At 38.9% G+C, this 24,018-nt stretch overlaps 1 protein-coding gene across 1 annotated transcript in view; it reads left to right on the top strand.

The window, feature by feature from the left end:
- The window catches only part of LOC126293448 (cyclin-dependent kinase 2-like), a 40,542-nt gene extending 17,185 nt beyond the window's left edge, over positions 1-23,357 (top strand). Inside the window, exons 2-5 of the mRNA XM_049986681.1 lie at positions 3,107-3,302; positions 14,302-14,574; positions 18,243-18,446; positions 22,991-23,357. Of these exons, the coding sequence (XP_049842638.1) occupies positions 3,107-3,302; positions 14,302-14,574; positions 18,243-18,446; positions 22,991-23,110 (793 nt within the window). The 3' untranslated portion in view covers positions 23,111-23,357. The remainder of the gene's footprint in view (positions 1-3,106; positions 3,303-14,301; positions 14,575-18,242; positions 18,447-22,990) is intronic.
- Positions 23,358-24,018: the final 661 nt, after the last annotated feature.

Raw genomic sequence — 24,018 nt, 5'->3', positions numbered from 1 at the left:
AAAAAATATTTTCACAAAAGCCCTCCGACATTTCTGTTTAATTGTGGAACATTGTGTTGTGAAGATGATATCCTCATTCTGTGGTGCCACTGCTTAAAAGTTCCACAATGCGTCTGCTAACGTGTCTTCTTTCATAGCAGTTTCATGCTAGTGCCCCATAAAAAGCTCTGTGGATGAACAGTGTCGACTTGTGGCATCCCTCTCAGGAAGGATATGGTGTAAATGTTTATTTGTATTGATTTTTGCCACGATGTTACGTCAAATAATTGTTTAAATCATTGCCAGATGAACAAAATGAGCTTTAACAGCTGCTTTTATGTATGACCTTTCTTGGCGGGCAGAACTTTGTGCTTGTTTTGTGGTATCCACTGTAGCAAGTGAGGCCAGTTCACTTTACCTTTATAACCGAACACAGTTGTGATGAAGGACTGTGAAGAGGTATCCAATAATAATAAAATCATTCTTTCAAAGCCTCTTTGACACGATTGACTCCCTTGTCTTGATCAACTGCTTGTGGCAGGTGAGTCTGCTACAAAGCAGTCGATGTTTTCTTCCTGTATTGACTCAACTCTCGTGTTTTCAATTGCATATCCATGCCAAAATTGCATGTGTTGTGAGAATTGTTGCCTGTGCACTGTAGTACCTGAATGGTGAAAATGTGGTTATGAGAGACCCTCCTTTTTACAAAATAATCAAAATATACTATTAACAAAACATAGGAAGTTGCAAAATTCATAATGGCTACTATTGACAAAGGTTGTGTGGAACTGAAGAAAGGGAAAAAACATTGTCCAAACATTTCAAAATGAATACATTTATCTGTTCCAGAAAATATCAGTAAATAACACCCTTTTACTTCATCCTTCGTATTTTGATTGCTTTGTGAGTGTTGAGTAATGTCAAGAGTTATTTTTATTGTTAAATGTATCCTTTTCACAGTTTAACCAAAACATTTGTCTATGTTCTTATTTACACTTTGTCCAGGCTTTTTCTTTTCCTTTTTTTTCTAAAACCTTGTGCTTTCAGATATTTCATTACTCTTGTTGGAGATCACTATTAGGAAAAATCCTGGACCCTTGTGCCACCTGTGCTCTGTGTCATAGGAAACAGGAAATTACAAAGAATATGAACACATGAAAGCACAAAATCAATTACTATGACAGGATTGAGCCAAGCCAGAAGAGGTTAATCTGCGATGTTAGCAGATGGCACCACCACCACCACCACCCGTTACTGAAATTGCACTGTCTGCTCCATACTCCAGATATGGAACTCCACACTTCGCACAGTCAACTGATTAATGACGGCTGATTTACATGTGAGCACGTTATGCCCACCCATGGGTAGTCAATTTTATCAGAAAGTCCCTTGTGTAAAGTGAGTTTGAAATACAGCTTGATGGCAAAATATTATTTTATATCCCAACCTGCAGCACTGTTATTAACTTAAGATTTTGAGATACTGGCAGTCTTCAAGAAAATATTCTTTCTCTTTACTGCCAGCAACTAAATATTCCACCTGTTTGCACCACAAAATAGTTTTGTACAACTGATTGGAAGTATTTAGGTTTCCTTGAATGGTTTAAGATATATTTACCCTTTTTCATTGCTGTAACTGTGCAAATTCTGCGACACTAAAAATATAGGAGATTTTGAATTGCTCAAAATGCCCGCATTATGAAATACAGTGGGTGAGTTTTGAGGAAATATATAACACAGACTGAGGGCAAGTAAGTGGTCCGGAGAACAGAGTTCCAGGATACAAACACACACAGTAGAGGAAAGGAAATAAAGTATTAATTTGACTATAGCAAATGTTGAAAGTGACCACCATTCATCTCTTGGCACTTTTGGGCCCTGGTCATCAAGTTGCTGAAGGCGGGCTGAAGCTTGCCTGCTGGAATTGTTGCAGTCCCATCTTAAATGTTCTTTTGGCACTTCTTGAAGACTAAGTGGGTTGTTGCAATATACCTGAGGGCTCCCCAAAGAAAGTAATCACTCACTGATACATCATGTAACCTGGGTGGCAAGCTAGAGCTGCAACCAGGCTGACCTCTGCCAACAACTCTGGCAGGCTGAAAACTGTGTAAATGTGCTCCAAGGTTTGTGCTAATGCTGCAACAAGCAATGATGGCGCCAAAGTCAGTGTCTGACAAAAGATGGGACCAGCAATGCGACATGCAAACACTGCACAGGAAACCCCAACCGTGTGATCTTGCAGTGGTTAGTTATGCAGATTCTTCGCTGCCCAGAATGTGTGATTCTGAGAGTTGACATAACCACTCAGGTGAGACCATGCTACATCAGACATAAAGAACAGATCTGTGTCCAAGCCATTCATTGTTATCTCAGTGAACAGTCATTCACAAAAGTGGAGATGCTGAGGAGAATCTGGTTTCAGTGCATGAACAACAGACACGTTAGGGATGTGGGTGGAGGCCCAGCTGGATTATTTGTCCACATGATCGAAGTGATATGCTGGTCTCGTGCAAAAGGTGTCTGATTTGGTAGGACTCTTAGGCATTTTTGGGATGTTCCTTGATTTGTTTAGAACAGATCTTGCCTTATGCCAATTTTGGACTTAGTGTTGCACCACACTATTTGCTGACGCGTTGACACTATTAAACTTTTTAGCAAACCACTGACCACACTAGTTCCATAACTCTTGTCTGGTAACTGTCCACAATGAACACCTCCCTCCTCCACTGCGAGTACCACAGTCCATTTTGCACTGCTCCACTCACACTGACATAGCCTGCACTACGATCCCAACTGGCATGGATCACGTGGCAGGCGTACATGTGGTGTGGGTGTCATGGAGTATGGTTATATGCATACATTCACGCCCCTTCGTATTGACAGGCCAGCGCCCTTTTATTTGCCCCACCATTTATATTACTGGACATTTGCTTCTTTTTGCTTATCATTAACAATTGTAACAGGTTATTTGTTTTTTGATTGGAATTGGTTAGTAAAATTCATAATAACTGAGAGGCTCAGATTTAAAATTAATAAGACAAGAGGTTAAATTTGCTAATCCACCTTCTGTAAGTAAGTAACAAGAAGTAGTGTGTTTTTGTAGTACATAACGGGTTTCTTCTACACAGAGAAACTGAAGGAGTTCCGTCGACAGCATTACGTGAGATTTCACTCTTGAAGGGACTCAAGCACCAGAATGTCGTTTCTCTTTTGGATGTGGTGGTTTCGGAAGCGAAACTTTACCTCGTGTTCGAGTTCCTACAGCAGGATCTCAAGAAATTTCTTGACAACATCACTGACCCACTTCCATTGGATCTTGTTAAGGTATGTGTAAAGAAAATTGTAATTTAAACGAGAGATGATTCTTACTTGTAATTGATTTCTTTGTAAAACAAATTGTTAGTGCGGTCTGCAGTTTAAAGATGTCTTTTATACAGACCTCCATGCTTAGCTACTCTGTCAAGCCTCTCATCGCTGCATAACTAGTGCAATCTGCATCCATTTCAGTCTTCTAATTGTTGTTGAGCTTTGTTCTCTCTTTAAAATTGTACCCTCAACACTGCCTTCCATCTCATTGTGTGATGCCTGAGGATGTTTCCGATCAACAGATCTCATTATCAATCACTAAACCAAGCATTCTTGTGCAGAACTGTGTTTCTTTTTGTCACCGATGTTCCACTTTCATCTGTTCGTACGTTCCAGGCAAATACTTTTAGTAAAGATGTTCCTGTGTTTGCTAGTCTGTATTTTATATCTTCTTTCATTCTGCCACCGCAAGTTATTATTCTACACACAACTACTTTCTGCATATCGTTTTTCACTCTCATTCCCTCAGCATCACCCGACTTTAATTTTAGCACCATTCATTACCCCATGTAAAACTACAATAAATGTTTAAAAGTAGCAGTAAGTTATTTTTTATATTGGAAATGTTTCAAGCGACACCTAAATGCTAGTAATGTAATTTTGCATAATAGAAGTGCACCAAAACATTTCACAATGAAATCTGCAATGTTAATGTACTATGAGAAATGTTTGTTCAAAACCAAACATAATCAAAGTTAAATTAATGCTTAAAACAAGTAATTACAAATATAAAATTAGCAGACAATTTAGAACAACTAATCCCAGTTGTCAAAAAAGCTGAAATTGTAGCCCCCTTTAAAACCATGTTAAAGATATGGCCAGTAGGCCTTGCTGGCAAAAAGTTTATTTTGTGACAGTCTTTTTGTTGTGCCTATCTGTGACTGTGCATCTCTGCTATATGGTGATTAAGAACTATACTACGCACAATATTGTTACATTCCACCACCACGTGCTCCAGTCTGGTCACAAACATCCCCCATCCCATCAAAAGCAGGGCTACTTGTGAAACCAGGTATGTGATCTACAAGCTTAGCTGCAACCACTGTACTGCATTCTATGTGGGCATGACAACCAACAAACTGTCTTGTCTACATGAATGGCCTCTGACAAACTGTGGCCAAGAAACAAGTGGACCGTGCTGTTGTTGCTGTATTTTTGTAGTTGTCTCCCAAAGATTTGGTAAATAATCTTTGGAACTGGTATTGTGACGGCTTTCTTTGGAGTTGATTGTATCTTGCTGATAATTCTCTGTTGATTTGCTTGATAATTTAGATTAATGTTCTTGTATTTTTTGAGGTTGGTGGCACTTTCTTCTGCTTTTTGTTGCAATTTTGCCCATGCATACAGTCTTGGCATCGATCTCAACAGCTGCAAGTCTGCTGGGCATACAACAATATTATGAAAAGGAGGTGATGAGTCGCAGATAGGCACAACAATAAGACTGTCACAAAATAAGCTTTTGGCCAACAAGGCCATTGTCAAAAGTGTGGTAAATATCCACTGCTATTCAGAAGGAACAATGAGGTACATAATTACAACATTGGAAGTAAAAAAAAAAAAAAAAACACTTCTGTATATCACATTGTGGCTGTCCCCCATACAAAAGGTTTGTGCAGTTCTGCATCCAAAATTTGTGATTGCTTACCAGATACCAACGTAAAATTTGTACTAACGCATGTCTATGTGTTTTAAATGAAGAAGTAGTGCATGTTTACAATATAATTTGTAACATGAATATAAAATTATTTTGGTCCACATCCTTATGATATATCGTGCAAATGATATAAGGAGCTGAAAAATTACAGGGCATGTGGAGCAGGTCAAGTTCTGACAGAAGTCTGAAAATATCCAAGTGTCGTGATACACACATTCTTATACGTAACTACCAAAAATTTCGATAACAAAAATTTACAGGTCAGTGGACCACAGCTATAATCCATCCACTTCACAAAAAAGTAGAGTAGAGCAATCCAGAAATTTGTATTGGTATGTGACCCCTGGACTGCACATGCCGGATTTTCTGCAGATTGTGTATGGTGTTGTGTAATGCCAACCAGAGTTGTAGTTGGGTTCAGTTCGGGACTTCAGGCAGACTAGTCTATTTCAGTAACTTTATTGTTGTCTTGCAAATGCTGCTTTAAGACAGGGTACATTGTCGTGCTAATACGATCATCTCCAAACCCTTCCTCTACTTGGCGCACTACATAATTCTGCAAAAAGTGTCAGTATCATTGTGCACTCAGAAATTTCTAATGTACGATAAGGTGACTATATCCTAACCGCAAAAAAACACCGCCATGCCATAACGCCAGCACCACCTCTGATACTCAGTTCATCATAAGAATAAACCTGATGTAAACATTACACCATGTATTCTTCTGCTCCACATGAAATGAAACCCAATGAGATTCAAGCAAATGCAGAAGCCAAGTTGTGACCAGTACAGTCAAGTGCGATCACTAGGATACAATTTATGCTGTGTTACATGCACATAGACAGAGCGACCTTGTGTCGGACAACAGCTTTACCGGCGCATTAGTCTTGCACTGCACTGGCCAACCAGCAGCCCAAATAACCTGCAATGATGTGAGCAGTTGCAGTTCAGATGTAAGAAGAGTTGGGCAAAAAAAGCAATATGGCTTCGTACGTCATTTAATTTTTAAAGAGAGTGAAATAATATTTGGCAAAAATCAAACGCTGCTGTGCACTTAGGTGACCGGATGGAAAGCATAAAATTCTCTTGTTAAGTCACTTAACATATTAGTTAAGTCAGTCATCTGGTAATCTCTTAGCTCTTTTCTTATCTGAATCCGAGAAATGCATTTCAGTTCGGGAACTGCTATCTGCTATGTTGATAATGAGTGGATCAACAACAGAATCCATGAAGTCATCCAGGCACTGCATTTTCTCCTCTTCTTTTATGACTTGCCATTCTGTAGCCCACTAGCATTCAGCAGTGATGTGAAAAGGCTGCGTGCGTTAATTTCGGTATGTCTGACAGCTTAGCGGTCTTGTTCTTTCTCAGGCCAAATCCCGCAACTTGGCTCTGGATCAGTTTCGTTAGGTTTGTATTGTAATGGTAGTGTGGCAAATGTAAAAGTGCAGCATTTGTATGATGTGCTTGATACTGTGATTTTAAACAACCTTTATTAACAATATTTCATAAAATATAGATAATTGAGAATTTATATTTGAAATGAAAACAGGAATTTTACGTGCAGTATGTAATTAAAAACAAGATAGGCATTATTCATAAAAAATGATGATTAATTTTACAGTTACGAGATGTAGGTGTTTTAAATTGAATGAAGAAAAAAAAATTTACACATTGAGGCTTCAACCAGTGAACCTTAAAATGCCACAAGCTACTATGCTACCACTTCCGCTATAACTCGAATGTGCAGCTGTGAACAACTGTATCTAACACAACCCATAGAAAAACTTCAAAGACAGATTATCTGTAAATTTATGACAAACCTGAAGATCAACCTATTTCTCGGCACCTTTTAACTGTGTGTCCATACGTGTTTAATTACGGAACAGGAAGCAGCCTCAGACATTTACATATTGCCGTACTAACAGTGCGAGGCTGTGACTGTGCACAATCTTTTTAAAAAAAAGCATAGCTAAAGCACTATTAAGAAAAATGTTGATGGCTTGTAATACCCCCCCCCCCCCAACCTCTGATCACTTAGTATAGAACCTACAAAAGGGGCAGAAGGTGGACGTGTGCTGTAGGCTGCTGTGCAACACTCTCACTACACACTCTGTTATTGCTAACCTCAGGACGTCACTCTGCATTGCACTGCAGCCACGTAAATGTGGCTGCCATCATCGTTGCTCCTGCCAAGTGTGATTTGAAAGTGTAATTCGGTTTCTGCAAGCTGAAGGGAATAGTGCAGCAGAAATTCATCGGTGAATGAGCTGAGCGCACGGTGATAACTTCATGACTGACAGTGAGTTGTGCTGAAAGTTTAAAGATGGCCAAAATGACGTGCATAATGAAGGGGCCAAGGACGCAAGCCTGTCGTTGCAGTTGACCTTGTTGAAAGAGTTGACAGAACGGTTAAAGAAAATTGTATGTTCACCATAACTGCTTTGTCTATGGAAATTCTGAAGGTTTTAGGCTCTATCATACACTATATCATTACTGAACATTTAGGCTACGAAAAACTTTGGGCTCATTGGGTTCCAAAAATGTTGATATAAGGCCACAAAAGTCAACGAATGGTGTCAGCTTTGAATTTCCTTGGCTGTTATCACAATGAAGGAGAGAACTTTTTTGAAACCAATTGTTACTGGAGACGAAACTTGGATCCAGTACGATCCACCGGAAACAAAACGACAATCACAACAATGGATGCATCCAAATTCACCAATCAAACATTCAACAACAGAAAGGTTATGGCTACCATGCTTTGAGACCAAAAATTTTTGTTGCTTGTAGAGTTTATGCAGCCTGGAACCATTATCAATGCAGCTGCTTATTGTGAAACTGTACGTTTGCGGAGAGCTATTAAAGAGGAATGCTGACTTCGGAAATCGTGTTGATCTATGACCACGCTCGTCCACACACTGCTGGCACAACCCAACAGCTGCTTGACAAATTCAATGGGACATTTTCGATCATCCGCCATACAGTCCTGGCCCGGCACCCAGTGACTTTCACCTTTCCCCTGAACTTAAGACATGGCTAGGACGGTAGCACTTTCAAACCATTGAAGATCTTCAAAACAACGTCAATGCTCATTTGCCATCATTGGCAGCAACATTTTTTGAAGAGGGTATTGCAAAGCTTATCCACAGGTACGATAAATGTCTCGCTCTTTTTGGTGATTATGTTTAAAAGTAACCATAAGTGTACAAAACTTTTGGTAATAAAATAATTGTTTTCTATGAACTTGTCTGTCTGTCTTTCTTTCTTTATTTTAAGGCAGTCCTCATACATTTGAATATCTTAAAAGTTTCATTTAACTTAGTAATAATATATCTAATACATAAGTACAGGGTGTATCCAACCCGAGAGATCTGGGACATACCTGGGAATTTTTTCATCAGGGGGAAAACCGGGAATTATTTAGAATTCTGGGAATTTTTCATTGTTTTAGTTTTCAGTTAATTTTCTTGTAATTTCGGCTGGTAAGAACCGATACTCTTAACAAAGGATATTACTGTATCCCGCTACTGCAGAATAACACTGCAGCAACAAAATATGAACGAGAGTATAAAACTTAAATTGCAAAGGAAATGCACTATATTTAAAAAACCACAGTGCTCATACAAGCGTTTGTCAACAGCAAAATGTATCAAAGGGTTTAGGAAGACTATGCACTGCTTCGTGACAACAAATTACCTCTGATGAGCGTGACGTCTCAACTATTTACATTAGATTCATGCAAGCAGTTACGAGCGGGATCATGTGCATGCGCAGTTGAGTCGCGTGTGAGTAGTACCTCCTCCCGCTTCTGGCTGCAGAAATGTCACTGTTGGTTGTGTACGTAGCAAACCAGGGTATCTGAACCAGGTGGCAATTTTGGTGTTGAGGGAGGCAAATTCGTATTCTTGAGGGGGGGAAAATCTTGTTTCACAAAGCATCTAGTGCACTTCAGTCTATCGATTATTCAAATGATTTTGAAACGCGTACCTGTTGCTTTTTGAACACATTCTAAATTGATTTCTGAATGCATGCGTAGTGTACTTGATGTCCATGCCAGAGGAATCCTCGCCGCATCTAGAAATAAACTTTCCTGCCGACAATACGGGATGTGGCTACACAAGCTGAACAGAATAAAGCCGAACGTGGTGAATGCCGTTTGTTTATGTGATTGATTGGGTATGCGAATGATTAGCATTATTATAATAAGTAGTCCATAGTTTCAGACTACCAGAGTGGAAATAAATAACTAACAAGAATAACAGGTAAGAAAGATTATGTATTATCTTCTCGGTGTATCCAAGAAAATGAAATTTTGGCAGAAAATTTTTGGCCAGATTGCTACAGTAGAAGGGGCAAGTTGTACATTTCCAGGCTAGTAGCCGCTTAAGTTCTATTCTGGGAGTAGGGCAAAGACGCGTTGTATGAACACGTAATAAGGCCTAAGGTGGATAACTAAACCGGTGATTCTGGCAGGGTTAGTAGAGTTAACCGGGGAATGAGTTTTGATAACTATAGGAATAGTTACAGAATTAGTGATGAGAAGAAACGGGGAACATCACACAAATTATGAAATAATATGACAATTCCAAATTTATACAAAAATTTCATACTACTACTTTCCGATCTCGTGCTTCAAAAACTGAAGCGTATGAATGAAATGTGAAACTATTTCCTAATATAAAGCTTTTTGCTTGTAGTAGGCCAAATAGGCATTTCATATTGGTACTTCAAGATTTATATTCTGTCGTGTTATAAAAATGACCATTGTTACCAAAACAGTCTCACTTATTTTTTTGTGGTGTGTTACAGTGGCTGCAATATTGGAAAGGCCTGTTTCCTTTTGTCTAGTAGACAGCGACAAAATAGAAGTAATCAGATCAAGAAACCACACCAGTCTTGGGTACTATTTATATTAACTTCGATGAGGTAACAGATTCTTTCGCAGAAAGGAAAGCTCACCATGTAAAGCTGTTCTCTTAGGTTGTTCGCAGATGATGCTGTAATTTACCGTCTAGTAAGGTCATCCGAAGACCAGTATCAGCTGCAAAGCGATTTAGAAAAGATTGCTGTATGGTGTGTCAGGTGGCAGTTGACGCTAAATAACGAAAAGTATGAGATGATCCACATGAGTTCCAAAAGAAATCCATTGGAATTCGATTACTCGATAAATAGTACAATTCTCAAGGCTGTCAATTCAACTAAGTACCTGGGTGTTAAAATTACAAACAACTTCAGTTGGAAGGACCACATAGATAATATTGTCGGGAAGGCGAACCAAAGGTTGCGTTTCATTGGCAGGACACTTAGAAGATGCAACAAGTCCACTAAAGAGACAGCTTACATTACACTCGTTCGTCCTCTGTTAGAATATTGCTGCGCGGTGTGGGATCCTTACCAGGTGGGATTGACGGAGGACATCGAGAGGGTGCAAAGAAGGGCAGCTCGTTTTGTATTATCGCGTTATAGGGGAGAGAGAGTGGCAGATATGATACACGAGTTGGGATGGAAGTCATTACAGCATAGACGTTTTTCGTCGCGGCGAGACCTTTTTACGAAATTTCAGTCACCAACTTTCTCTTCCGAATGCGAAAATATTTTGTTGAGCCCAACCTACATAGGTAGGAATGATCATCAAAATAAAATAAGAGAAATCAGAGCTCGAACAGAAAGGTTTAGGTGTTCGTTTTTCCCGCTCGCTGTTCGGGAGTGGAATAGTAGAGAGATAGTATGATTGTGGTTCGATGAACCCTCTGCCAAGCACTTAAATGTGAATTGCAGAGTAGTCATGTAGATGTAGATGTAGATGTAGCAAGATTAGAGAGGAGTGGGGGGGGGGGGGGGGGCAAAAACCATGCTAGGACATAAGGATTGAAGAAATGTGTACTGTCTTGCCTGGTTTTATGTATTTTATTCCACACAGAACAGCAAATTATTAGGTAATAGGCAATAAAGAGCCCAAATTTTCTGAAGAGTTCTTGTTCTTCCAGTTACAAATAATCCCATCCTGTATTAATTGCGACACCCCCTTCCCCCTCCCCCCCCCCCCCCCCCCCCCCCCCTCCTCCCAAAATGTTCGAGGGGGGAGTGGCACCACCATCTAGTATTGCCCCGGTTTGAAATGCCTTATATCCGGTGCTGAAGCGGATTCACGTAATTATGGAAGACTACAATATGTTGTTAGTTCCTGATTCTATTTTATTTCCGCCTTTCTGACAGTCAACCATTAATCACCTTGCAGAACAAAGAAGTTACTTTTGTCGCTTTGCTAAAGAAATTTGCCTTTTATTTATCTTTTCCGCTGAGGCAGCCAGTTTGTTTCAAATGAAGTGTTTAATTCCACACTATTGGCTAGTTTCAACTGTTCACTGCTTTTCAAGTGCACGTTTGCATCTTCTAGCACGTATGGCATTATACTATAATGAAGAACAAAACATGAGCTATTACAATACTGGTACTCCAAGAAAATTTACATCTCGAAAACCACACTGAAATATTATATCGAAGCCTGCTTCATTGGGAATCTGGACATATGAATGTGCACTTTAACCCGAATTATTCATTTCAGTATGGTTCAAGAAATTCCGACTCTCTTGGAGTATCCTCTGATATCTTGTTTCTTTTATGACATAGTGTAAGATCTTTTAATGCATTACATATACAAACATACAGGCTTCCTATGTCATCACAGCTGCGCAAGCGCGGAGGCACCTCTTATGTGGCACTCTCTTGCAACTGCTGGAACAAATCTATTTCTAACAGATCTCCGGAAAGTATTACAAATAGTGGTTTGAACATTGTTATTTTCAAAATAAATTTCCTTTTGCGCACGATGAACTATGTGCAAGAATGTACGATGAATTTCTTAAATCACAGAGTTTTTGACTCTCATTTAAAAATCAACTCTTTGATGACAAGCCATTTAGAAGAATTTCGAGGCCAGGAGATCACAGGTTTATGTTGGTATTAAACATTTTGCTGGCACATTTGTGTGATGTGTCTTAAAGTGTAAAACACGCAAAAGAAGTCGGCATTCTATGTGAAAGCTTAGTTTCTCTTGTAGCTTGTTAATCTTCGCGACAAATATTATCTATGAAACGTTTGCTTTTCCTGTAGCAACACTATATATATATCAATTTAAACCATTAACTTTTCCTGTTTGTGGGTTTTGCTACTTAACAGTGATGTTGCTATTGGCTGACTACAACACGTGTCTTATGCTATGAAGATTAGCTGTCATCAGCTGGCGAGATCATGTGACATGAGCTGTGACTGGCTTACAAAAGTGTATCGCAATTTGAATTTCAATGCTTCGGAAAGTAACATGCGGTTTTTGGTGCAATTCGAATTATATACTTTCGCAATACAAAAATATGCTATGTATATGTTGCTGCGCATCAAAGAACTTTCCAAAATGTGGTTTTTTCCCCCAAGTTTCGTATTCTAATGTGCCGCTGTATAAAACCATAACCATTTAAATGATTAATAAATTTTACAGTTCCGAGAATGTATACTGTCACGTAACACAGAAAAGTGTGTTTTCACCCGGGAGAAAGTGAATTTTTAACCGGGAGATCTGGGAAAATTCCGGGAATTTTTTTTTTCCTTGTCCACGTATACTCCCTGAAGTAGGACCTACTTCCAATAGTGTAACACTGCCAGTGTAGGTGTGCTACGGCGTCTGACCAATCATCACGATTGTGCCTCAGGTTTATTCTTATAATGAACGGAGTATAATTTACATTCAGAGTCACTGAGCTCTCCTCTGCTGTTACTGCTTGTTCACTGAAAACGTAGTACTCCCCACTGGTGGGTTACTGTCTCGCGACATGCAGCAGTCAGTACTGCATTACCTAGAGGTTCCCAGATGCTTTCGATGAGATAGTTCGGTGCCCGTACAGCTATGGAAAATTTGCTTACGCTGTAAGTGGTGCGAAATGTTTGAAAGAGTAAAAAATTGTTACTCCAATGTGTCGTGCTTTAAGTAGATTTTAAAGTGTGATGAAATGCAAAATCTCTATTTTAGCAAAATTTATTAAAATTAGTATATTTTGGCAAAATTTATTACTTTTAAGAGCTAAAACACCTTAATGTATGGCACTGGACTCTTATTGTCTCTAATATATATGCTGTTATATGTGAAATCACCACATACAGATGACACAAGTGAAAATTTAAGAGTGTAAACAAATACGTTAAAAACTACATGTATGCCATACAACACACATTTTTGCTCTCCCAAGTTATCAGTGAGTAGATAAAGTGAGATTTGTCTGTTGTATTATACATAATTGAAAAGTGAATACTACACAAAGCATGAGGTATTTATACCCGTCAAAGATTAAATACATTAGCAGATCACCGTCTGCAGTTGACAGAATTTTACTAGATAATTTTTAACAGTGTATTTTATACCTTTTTTGCAAGCGAAATTGTAGTGTAGAATTTCTGAATTTGAGGCTTATTAATTCTTTTGCTTCTCCTTTATTCACTTCATTCTTTGTCAGTATATAAATACAGCATTTTTGTGTTAAGGACAGAAAAGTTTGTTAGGAAAGTAGCTAACACAATTTGGCCGCTTGAATTTGGGAAAGGCTAATTTTGTCTGTTGTATTCTTTACTGCAACACCCCCCCCCCCCTCTGTAATTATTGAAGGAGATATTCTGAAATAGGAGTAATGCTACAAGTTTTTTTATTTATTTTTATGCCAGATATGGCATCACTAGAATTTGCATACTCTTAATTAAACCTTTACGGTGTAATGTTTAGTGAATTTGTAAAAGTGTGAATACTGAAAAGAAGAGAGAAAAACTTTAAGGTAAAAATTTTGTATGCATTAGAACATGTATATACATATCTAGGTCATTTAAATACAGACACAAGGTGAAAATTATAAATGCTAAGTTAGAATTTCAACTCCTCTTGGGCAGTAGAATCAATGGTTAAAAGAATGAAGTCATGCTATTCTCTCTCTCTATCTCTCTCTCTCTCTCTCTCTCTCTCTCTCTCTCTCTCTATCTCTCTCTCTCTCTCTCTCTGTGTGTGTGTGTGTGTGTGTGTGTGTGTGTGTGTGTGTGTGTGTGTGTGTGTGTGTGTGTGCGCGCGTGTGTGTGCGCACCATGCACGAATTTTGATTTATACTCACCAGTCTTGATTAACTGTCTTTAAAAGTTTCTCAGTATGTGGTTATTTACACTACCACGTTGTTTGAAGTGAATTTCCATTGATGTGTTTATTGTGATATGATGTAGTTATGAAAAAAGTAATATTTTATTACATGAGTAGCACCTCTGTTTTTGCAGAGCTATGCCCACCAGCTGCTCAGTGGCCTGGCCTACTGCCACGGCTGCTGTGTTCTTCACAGGGACCTGAAGCCTCAGAACCTGCTAATAGACCAGCATGGCTACATCAAGCTGGCGGACTTTGGACTGGCGCGGGCGTTCGGCATACCCGTGCACACGTACACCCACGAGGTGGTCACTCTGTGGTACCGCGCACCAGAAATTCTGTTGGGCAGCAAGCTCTACACGACAGCTGTCGATGTTTGGAGTCTGGGTTGCATCTTTGCCGAGATGGTGAGATTTGTATATTTTTTTTTTGGCAGTTCTAATGAGATGTTTTAGAGAATAATATTAAGGCTCTTGCTTTTCTGTGGGAATTGGTGTGGATTTTTAATAGACATCAGCATTATTTTGAAAATTGTATATACAGGGCATATACGCCTGGGAAATCTGGGAAAAAGTAGGGAATTTTTTCATCCAGGAGAATCCTGAGAATATTTTGAAAGTCTGGGAATTTTGTCTTAGTTTCCAGTTAAAATTTTGTGATTTTGACTGGTAAGAACTGATACAATAACAAAGAATTTTACTTTATCCCACTACTACTAAACAAGAGAATAACACCAAAATTAAACTTTAATTATAAAGAAAATTTGTCATTTACAATAAAAGAACATAATCTACACACAAGTGTCTGTTGATAGCAAAATATGTCAAAAACTATGCTGTAGTTGTTACACTATTTAAATTGTTGTCTCAAAGTTCAGTTACCATTGTACCCAAATTATAATCTTCATACATTTGCTATGAGTGACATCAGTAGGCGATTGCTGCATATCTACATAGCAAGCAGCAAACCATTCACTCAGTTACCATTACTTGCAGGTTGAGATTGATTATGCAGAATAAACTTTTGAAGTACAAATTTGGTTGGAACAATTTGATACTGAAACTTTTCCAAAGAAAGTGTTGGAAAAAAAAGTAGGTTCTGTTTTTATCAAAACTTTGAAACTACATTTCTATTAAGTGAGTGTGGCACCAGCAATGAGACTACCACAATTCTCTTATCCTGAGCTGTGCACATGCTGTAACAGCAGGCAGCAATATCCAAGGGTATTCACCTCTCTCCAAGCCAGGAAACAATTTTCTCTCCTCTGGCTCTTCCAGTGTGTATTGGTATCTGACATATGGCCTGTACACTGTGTGATCGGAGGTGTTCAGACATTTTTATGTAATTCTTGTTTAAAAAAACCTTACCAACAGCTGTATGTTTTGGGTTATTTTATATATATAATAACCCAAAATATAAAGCTATTGGTACCAAAATATAAAACTTTTGGTAGAGTTTTTTAATCGAGAAATATGTACCAGCCAATGTCCCCTGACCATAATGGACCGATAGAGACCTTTATGTAATGTGAAATTGAACAAAATATGTTGAGAAGCAGGTGTGCCAGTATAAAAGGAGGCAGGAAAGTATTGCTTGGTTAGTAGAGAAAATTAGTACCATCAGAATGGGCCAATCGGGTGACTTTGGATGTGTACTTGTGAGTAACAAAACTGTCATGGATATTTAAACATGAGTCACCTGTTTGGACAGTGATTCTGAAATGGCGAAGTCCAGATAGCACAAGGATTCTGCACAGGGACTTAACAAGAATGAGATATAACGGTCGGGGAGCTCCTCTTAATCCACACTCTTATGAACGCGTACTCCACTCCATTTTGGCCTGATGCAGCAACAGTGGTTCAGTGTTCCAAAAATAGAAAACAGTTTCTGCTGCAGGTGTTTTATTAATAATGATGTGTTTCTCAAGATTAGTGCATGTTTAAATTATCTGTAATCAGTAATAACAATCACGTTACATTATGGTTTATTCGTGAACCTATGTAGCACTGATCAGTGAGATAGCTAAGGTAAAGATGAGAAGTGAAGTAATACATTTGCCCTAATCAGCGGAAACTGCATAGTCATATTTAAAAGCCATTGATATGATGGTGTTAAAGTGAAAACCGTAGTTGTCAAATATAAACATGGAGAGCCTGAAATGGCACATGAAAATCTTTAAGTTAAAAGTGTGAAAATAAAACATTAATGTAAGAACAAATATGTGTGGGTGCTGGATTAGGAACCAAAAAGGAACTCACTAAACCATGGCAATGTGCAGGGTGAAAAATGGTTACTTGCCCACAGCCACAAATCACAGTCGTAAGCAAGCAACCCCAAAATCCCCAGACACTTGCTGCTCATTCGGTCGAGGAACCTCGAAAGGGATATGCCAATATGCAGCCTTTCTCAGTCCCCCTCACAATCCCCGCAACATGAAGGCCAGAGCTGCAGTTTCCCCACAGAGAGGCCATTTCGCTACCATCATGCACCCAACTTCGCAAGAATGCTAAGGGATGGATTCAGAAGGTCAATATATTATGCATCTTGCAGGCTTTGGGCTTGATTCACCATATACATTGTCTAGAACGGTAGTTGTTTACCATGTGGTTCAGAGCTATGATTGCTATCCTACTTCCGCACCACATATTGCCATGGTTTGATGAGCTCCTTTTGGGTTCCTAATCCTGTGCTCGTACAGATTTAATTTATTAATGTTGTAATTTTACACTTTTAAATAGAGGTTTTACACTTGCCAAATTAGGCTTTCCTCCGTTTATATTTGACAATCGCGGCTGTCACTTTAATGCTACCATATCGCTGACTTTTACATTAGACTGTTGTGGTCTCTGCTTGAGACAAGTGTATCACTTTCTCACCATTAGCTTAGTTCTCATTAATTGGTGCTACATAGGTTCGTGAGTAAACTGTTATGTAACAAAGATTGTAGTTACAGATAACCTAGAGATACTACATGAAACACATCATTAATAATGAAACACTTTCAGCAGAGAAATTTCTAGTTTTGGAACCACACTTTCTATAGTCAATGCTAAGCGGCACTTGAGGTGGTGAAGAGAGCCACTGGACAGTAGAGGACTTGTGATGAATTATACTATATTCTGTGGTGATACTGTAGCAGTGTTTAGGTATGCTAATTACCTGAAGAATGTTACCTGTCCTCACATATATTGTCATTAGTGAAATACGGGTGAGATGGTTTTATGGTATGGGAGTGTAACACGTAAGAAAACAAATGCGGAAGGATATGGCCATATTTTATGGCATTGTGTAGTGTGTAAAGGACTTTTCACAGACTGATTCCTTTTATCAGCAAGAAATTACTTGAAGCAGCATATGTGAAGGGGTGGTTTGTGGTCAAGAACGTTACTGAAATAGACTGGCCTCTCCAGTGTCCTGACCTGACCCTTTAGAATGAATTATGACGAAAACATCCCTTAGACTTCAGTAGTATTAGCAGTACCTTTACTGGTTTTGGCTCTTGAGAAAGAATGGGCTGTCATTCCTCCACAGACATCAAACACATTATTAAGTGTTCCCAGCAGAGTTGGAGCCATTTTACAGGTGAAGGGTGGACACACTCCACATTAATGTTCACTAGTTGGTGTCCAGATACAGATGGTTTATATTTAATGAAGTGTTAACTGAGAATGCCAAAAATTATGGCAGATTTCGACATGCTATTTTGACCACTCCCTTGAAAGCCCAATAAAGTTATCAACAAAGTGCAGTGTTTTGAAGTTACTCATAGATAAAACCTGAAGCTGAAATATGTAATTTTAAAAACAAAAATGTAAATTTTCAGTTTAATTGCTTGGTAATGCAGGAGATTGACTGAACTTTGCAGTCACTCTGAATAATGTCTCGTATCCAACACACCCAGAAACTTTTAAATTTAAATGGTTTGGTGTTCGACGTTTTTCGTACAAAATGTGCAGTAAACTTTAGTTTTTATATTTTCCCCTGTAGCTGTGCAAATACCTCTGTTATTGAAGTACCAGCCATTTCAGTTCTTGATGTAATATTAATTACTGTTAAACATTGATGTTTCTTTCAGACGACAAGGCGGGCAATGTTTCCTGGGGATTCAGAGATTGATCAGCTTTTCAGGATATTTCGCACTCTGGGTACACCGACGGAGGAGGGTTGGCCAGGTGTATCACAGTTGCCCGATTACAAACCTTTGTTTCCACGGTGGGAGCCACAAGATCTGCAGGACATCTTACCTAGAATGCCTAATGATGGACTAGAGCTTTTCCTAGTAAGTGCTTTCACTTAATAATTAATTATGTGTAAGCGTTCTATATTAATTTTTCCCAATCTATAAACACACTGTAAAGTCATGCACAGTATCTCACACTTACACTGCATATTTTTATGATACACAAATGTAAATATAAAACCACCAACTAAAACATGTCAGCTTCGCAAACACTTAAATCAATATGATGGCTGCTCAGTTTGCTTGTGTTGGCCAGTCACAGCACAGGACCCATGATGTTGTGGAAACATCACTGTATTGTTGCACACACACACACACACACACACACACACACACACACACACACACACAGGAAACATTAAACATTGCAAGTCCAGAATCGAAAAAATGGAAAACATAGTGTGCATTGAGGCTGACATGCTATACTTGGAGGTTTTCATATTTATGCATGCATGTTATAAAAGTTTGCAGTTTAAGTTATATACTGCTTTAAGATCTGTACAAGACACGCTATTTTTGTGCTAATGTGCTGGGAAATGTGATGGTGGCATCTATATGTGGTACCTGTAGATTTTATCTTGGTGTTGTTTAATAATTGAGTGTGAAAACAAAAGAACAATATTATTTTAGAGAATTCTGGCCTCATAGTTCCAATTGAAAATTTTAATATATAATTTCATAGTAATTCAGGGACAATATATTCTTTTGTCTTCATAATCAAATTGTGTTAGCTGCAACAAGTGCCCAGCAGTGCTTGTTGCCAAAGTACATATTATGATACAGGGTGGCAATTCTTCTGGAAAACCTGGAATTCTCAAGGAATTACAGTAATTTCGCAAAACCTCAGGGTATTCTAAATCTTTCACTGTACATTGAAATTTAATTTTATTGAATTTTATAAATCGCGAATTCTTAAATACCACAAAGGAAAGAACCTCCCACCCCTGTAACCACTAATTAACGAGGAGTTTCTTCACACACACACACACACACACACACACACATACACACACACACACATAAATTGATGACATCTTTACCATGTGGAGTCATGGTGAGACTGACCAGGTAAAATTCCTGGCATCCCTAAAAATACCTTCTCCCTATTAAATTACACATGGTCCTATTCCGAATCCCATGGAACTTTCCTTAATGTTGATCTCGTCCTCACCGAAGGCCAGCTACACCCTTCCATCCACATTAAACCTATCAACAAACAACAGTACTTACATTTTGACAATTGTTATCCTTTCCATGTCAAACATTCTCTCCCATATAGCAAACGTAATTGTCCCAATGCAGACTGTTTCAGCAATACACCACCATTCTCACCTCAGCCATCGCTGCACGTAATTACCCCACCAGCCATGCCCTGAAATGAGATTCATTCTATTTGAAATTCCGCCGATCTAGAGTAGATTTTCGTCTCCATCCCAATCTCCACAATATTTTTGCCAGACCCTGTGCTCCTTCTGCACCTATCTCCCTACCCTCTGGTTCCTACCCCTGTAACTGGCCCTGCTTAAAGATTTGCCCTACCACCACCTGTAGCAGCCCTGTAATTGGCAAAACATTTACTATCAAAGGGAAAAGCCTCCTGTGAAACGACGCGTCATATACCAACTGTTACGTAAACACTTCGGCCTTTTACATCTGCGTGACTTACACCAAATTAGCAATTAGGGTGAATGGGCATAGGCAGAGGGTGTTTACTGACAACACGCAATATCCAGTTGCAGAGCATGCTCTACAACATGACAATCAAACCTCTGTGCGTGTTTCACCACACGCCCCATCTGTATTCTTCCCCTAGGCATTGGTTTCTTTGGACGCCGCAGGTGGGAACTAGTGTTAAAACACATCCTTGGTTCTTACAACCCACCTGTCCTTAATTTACATTAATTTCTTCTGTCTCAGCATTTCCAGACAGTAACTAGTCTTTTTGCCATTTTCGTTTCCTGCATCTTTCACTGTTTTACCTGTCTGTTTTTCATCGCCCCCCTCCGCCTCTGTTATGTACAGTGTGCTTAGCTTGTCACTCTTATTAACTTATGCATGATGTTTAAGCAGTAATCTCTGTCTTGCATATTACCCTGTCTTCCACCTTAAAGTTTAAGTGTTTTGAAATCTCATCAGGTGTAGTGCCCAACAATCAGTCTTTCCTTCTCATCCTGTTCTGTAAGTCTCCCGTGACCTGTGGTTGTGCAGCTTAATAACTGATGAAAGAATTGATTGCAGTTGACCGGATGCAGTAGTGATCAGCAAAGTTTAGCAAGTCACCTTCCTCATAGACACCATTTTTAGCTCAATGCACATTATTTGCAAACCTATCACAAAAGGGAAAGAGCCAGTTTCAGTGATTTGGCAGAGGAAATAAAAACCATGAAGAAACAAGTTTGGGCACTTCTTGTAGGGATTAATATCAGGCACGGAGGATTCGAAAAGAAAAGGCTATCGAACTTAAGAATGCATTGTTCACTCTATTAGCAACAGTGAAAGGCAGATGTGCTGAATGTCTCTAGAATAGTTTGCAAGGCTAGTTGAGAACATAATAAACACACTGATAACATGTTAAATCATTGTTAACTCTTTGGCTGCTGTGGGTGAGTTGACTCAGCACACTCCACCACTCACTAGGTGAGGAGAACTTGTTTCAATTTGGCTCCTGGGTTTTCTTCGAATGCTATTGATGTCTTTTTATGACTTGTTCGTGCTGATCCCTCACTAAGGCAGGCAAGTTATTTCCACATCACAGTTAACAAAACAAAGTTAAGGGTGTTTATCGTACAACACACCTGCCTCTTTGCGTGCTATCGTTTGCAGAAAAACTAGGCTCGATGTGTTGAACTGTTTATGAAATGTGACTATTGTTATGACCACATGGTTCCCGAAGCTTTGGGGGGGGGGGGAAATGGCCACATCTCACATGCCCGTCCACTGGGTATAAAAATTGGTATCTCGGAAAGAAAATGAGATATTCTTATGATCTCAATTTTGAATAAAATTTTGGTACCTGATGTACATTTCATACACATCAATGTTTGTGCTAAAATTAACTATAGGCATAGTTCATACAACGCTTTTTTACCTATGCAAACTCTTTAAAATTTTGCTGTGCATTATTTACTTTGATGCTGAACAGTAACTATGACAGATAAGGAAAGAAATTTTCCTTCATCAAGCAAAGCTACCAGACCATACAGTGTGCAAAATCAAATTTTTTTCACCGAAAAGTTTTCTTGAAATCAGATAAGTATTTCTGTAGCTGGAACACAATCTCTCAGCATGGATAGCACTATTTGGTGAGCAATACAGCAACAACAAAGCTTCGCTCAGCATGGAACGCAGGGAGCGAATCTGTAGCAGCAAAAGGGTTAATATTGTGTAAAGATGTGATTCTGAGGTGTGTGTGATATGAGAAGTGCACTGTCTGTGAGCCTGGACAGGGGCGTGAGTGTAGTTGTGTGACAGCAGAGGCACCAAAGTGGTGAGTGTATGGGCCTCTCAGCAGAGCAGTCATGCAGCTACAGATGTGCCTTTGGGTCGAAACAGGAAGACCGTTGGTTGCTCTGTCGTTTTCCCTGGTCATGTCCTGGAGGACTTTACTGTCCCTCACAAGGAATTACGTGCAATCTTGTGTGCACTGTAGTAGATGAGATCTGCTTCAAGGGCTAAATTCCTTGTCTGTTCAGATTTTATGAGTGACCTGTACAGGCAATGTGGAAGAAGATAGGTTTCTGCTGGGTATTGGAGAGACTGAAGGGGCAGATGTAGTAGCTAAGGAGGTGTGTTCTGACACTCAGTTATTTCAGGTGCCATCTCCCTGTCTGCTATCAACTCGCTATCGAAGTATAGCATTAGTGTCAATAGGGAGATGATCCACTGGAAGTGACATATAATAAGCTGCATCTAGTAAAGCCCACTACCCAGTCGTGGCATATCTCCTTTCAGCCATCTGGCTTGCTCCAGTGAGAGGCCCCTCCAATGTGTGGTGATCGTTGCATACACATCACTGTGTGCCACATTTTACTGGACTGTTTTGTTTTCGGACCAGAGGGCAGTGGCAGATTTGCCAGCAGATCTGCCCTCAGTGACTCTGAAACACATGTGGCTAAGAGTTTTTAAGGTTTTGTGATCTGTCTGATTTGTTTTAAAAATTTTAGGGAGACATTATTGTTAGCAGGTTTACTGGCTCACCCATGGTCAGCCAGATACATATCCCTGTGCCATTGTTTTAACTCCTCTGTCGTATTATTTCTGTTTTCATCCCATGTTTAGTACCTTTCACTGTATCTCCAGTGTTTTATGGCTTGTGATATTGAGTGATTGTATGGGTCAATACAAATGAGGTAGCAGTGAGTGAGCGTGCCAATGTTTTTTTTGTTAGCACTTTTCACCATATTCATTTCTTTTAGCATTTATAAGGTTGCTGATAATCTCCTCACCGTTGCTTGACCATAGGCGTACACCCCAACAACAGTAACAATTTTCTGTTTCCCCAACATGTTTGCCAAATAATACTGTAACTCATTAGTGTTCAGACAGTCACAGATTGTAATTGTAAACACATTTTTTATTCACAGAAACTGGTGACTTACGATCCTCGGAAGAGGATATCTGCTCGGCAGGCTCTGCAGCACCCATATTTCAGAGGAGTGCATCTTGTTATTCCACCAGAAGTCAAGGTGAAGAGTAAAGGCTGATGTGTGAAACACAGTGTCAGTGCAAACATGTGAAGTCTGAGGAGTCAGTATTTTTTGCCTCTGTGATTGTTGTACTGTGGAACACTTTGTTGTACTGTGGAACACTTGTGGCACTTAAATTTCTTTTGGAGTGATTGTTCTGTTGTGTGCAGGGACATATGTGAATCAAGATTTTTTGTTTATATTTTGAAATGTTTGAGATATTAATATATTATGTAATTTTAAATAAATGTTTATTAACTACTCATTTCATTAAGCTTTCACTTATTCCCAAAGAATGAGTTTTCAGTAATTGTGCAATTGGTTTGTCACATTTAAACAATTTTTGAACGTTCTTCTATTTAGTACTGAATGCGCACAACTACTCAGAAAATTCTTTCTTAATGTCCTCCAACATTATACAATTTGTTCAGTTTTTGTTAAAGAATTTCAAATGCTACACTGTTTCAAAAATGAACTCTACGGTTTACTTTGGCTATCTTTGGTAGCTGTTATTGAAATTGACTGCTGTATTAAAAAGTCACAAAGTTTTGATAATGTTACTTTCAAAGTTAACAACAATGCAAGCTTTGCATTGTTTAATTTCAGAATTAGGTATTTCCCTCTATCTCAGTCAATTATCAGGTTTGCAAAGTTAGACTGAATGGTACAATTTAGAAGAGAGGCAGGAGTTGTGTACTAGTGCATATGTAGGTAGTATTACTCCTCAGGAAAATAAAACCTCTTTAGTTTTATATGAGTTTTAGGATTACAAAAATAGAAATATAGAAAGAAAAAGTGAACAAAATCATTTCAGTGACTTGTCTTAATAAGCACAACAGAAGAGATCAATTAACTACTTCATTCACATTTTGGCCACATGCAGGATGAATCATAAATGTGGTCAGAATTAAAACTACAGATAATGC

The sequence above is a fragment of the Schistocerca gregaria genome, chromosome 10 (genome assembly GCF_023897955.1).
Source record: "Schistocerca gregaria isolate iqSchGreg1 chromosome 10, iqSchGreg1.2, whole genome shotgun sequence".
NCBI lineage: Eukaryota > Metazoa > Arthropoda > Insecta > Orthoptera > Acrididae > Schistocerca > Schistocerca gregaria.
This window is presented reverse-complemented; position numbering and strand designations above follow the sequence as displayed.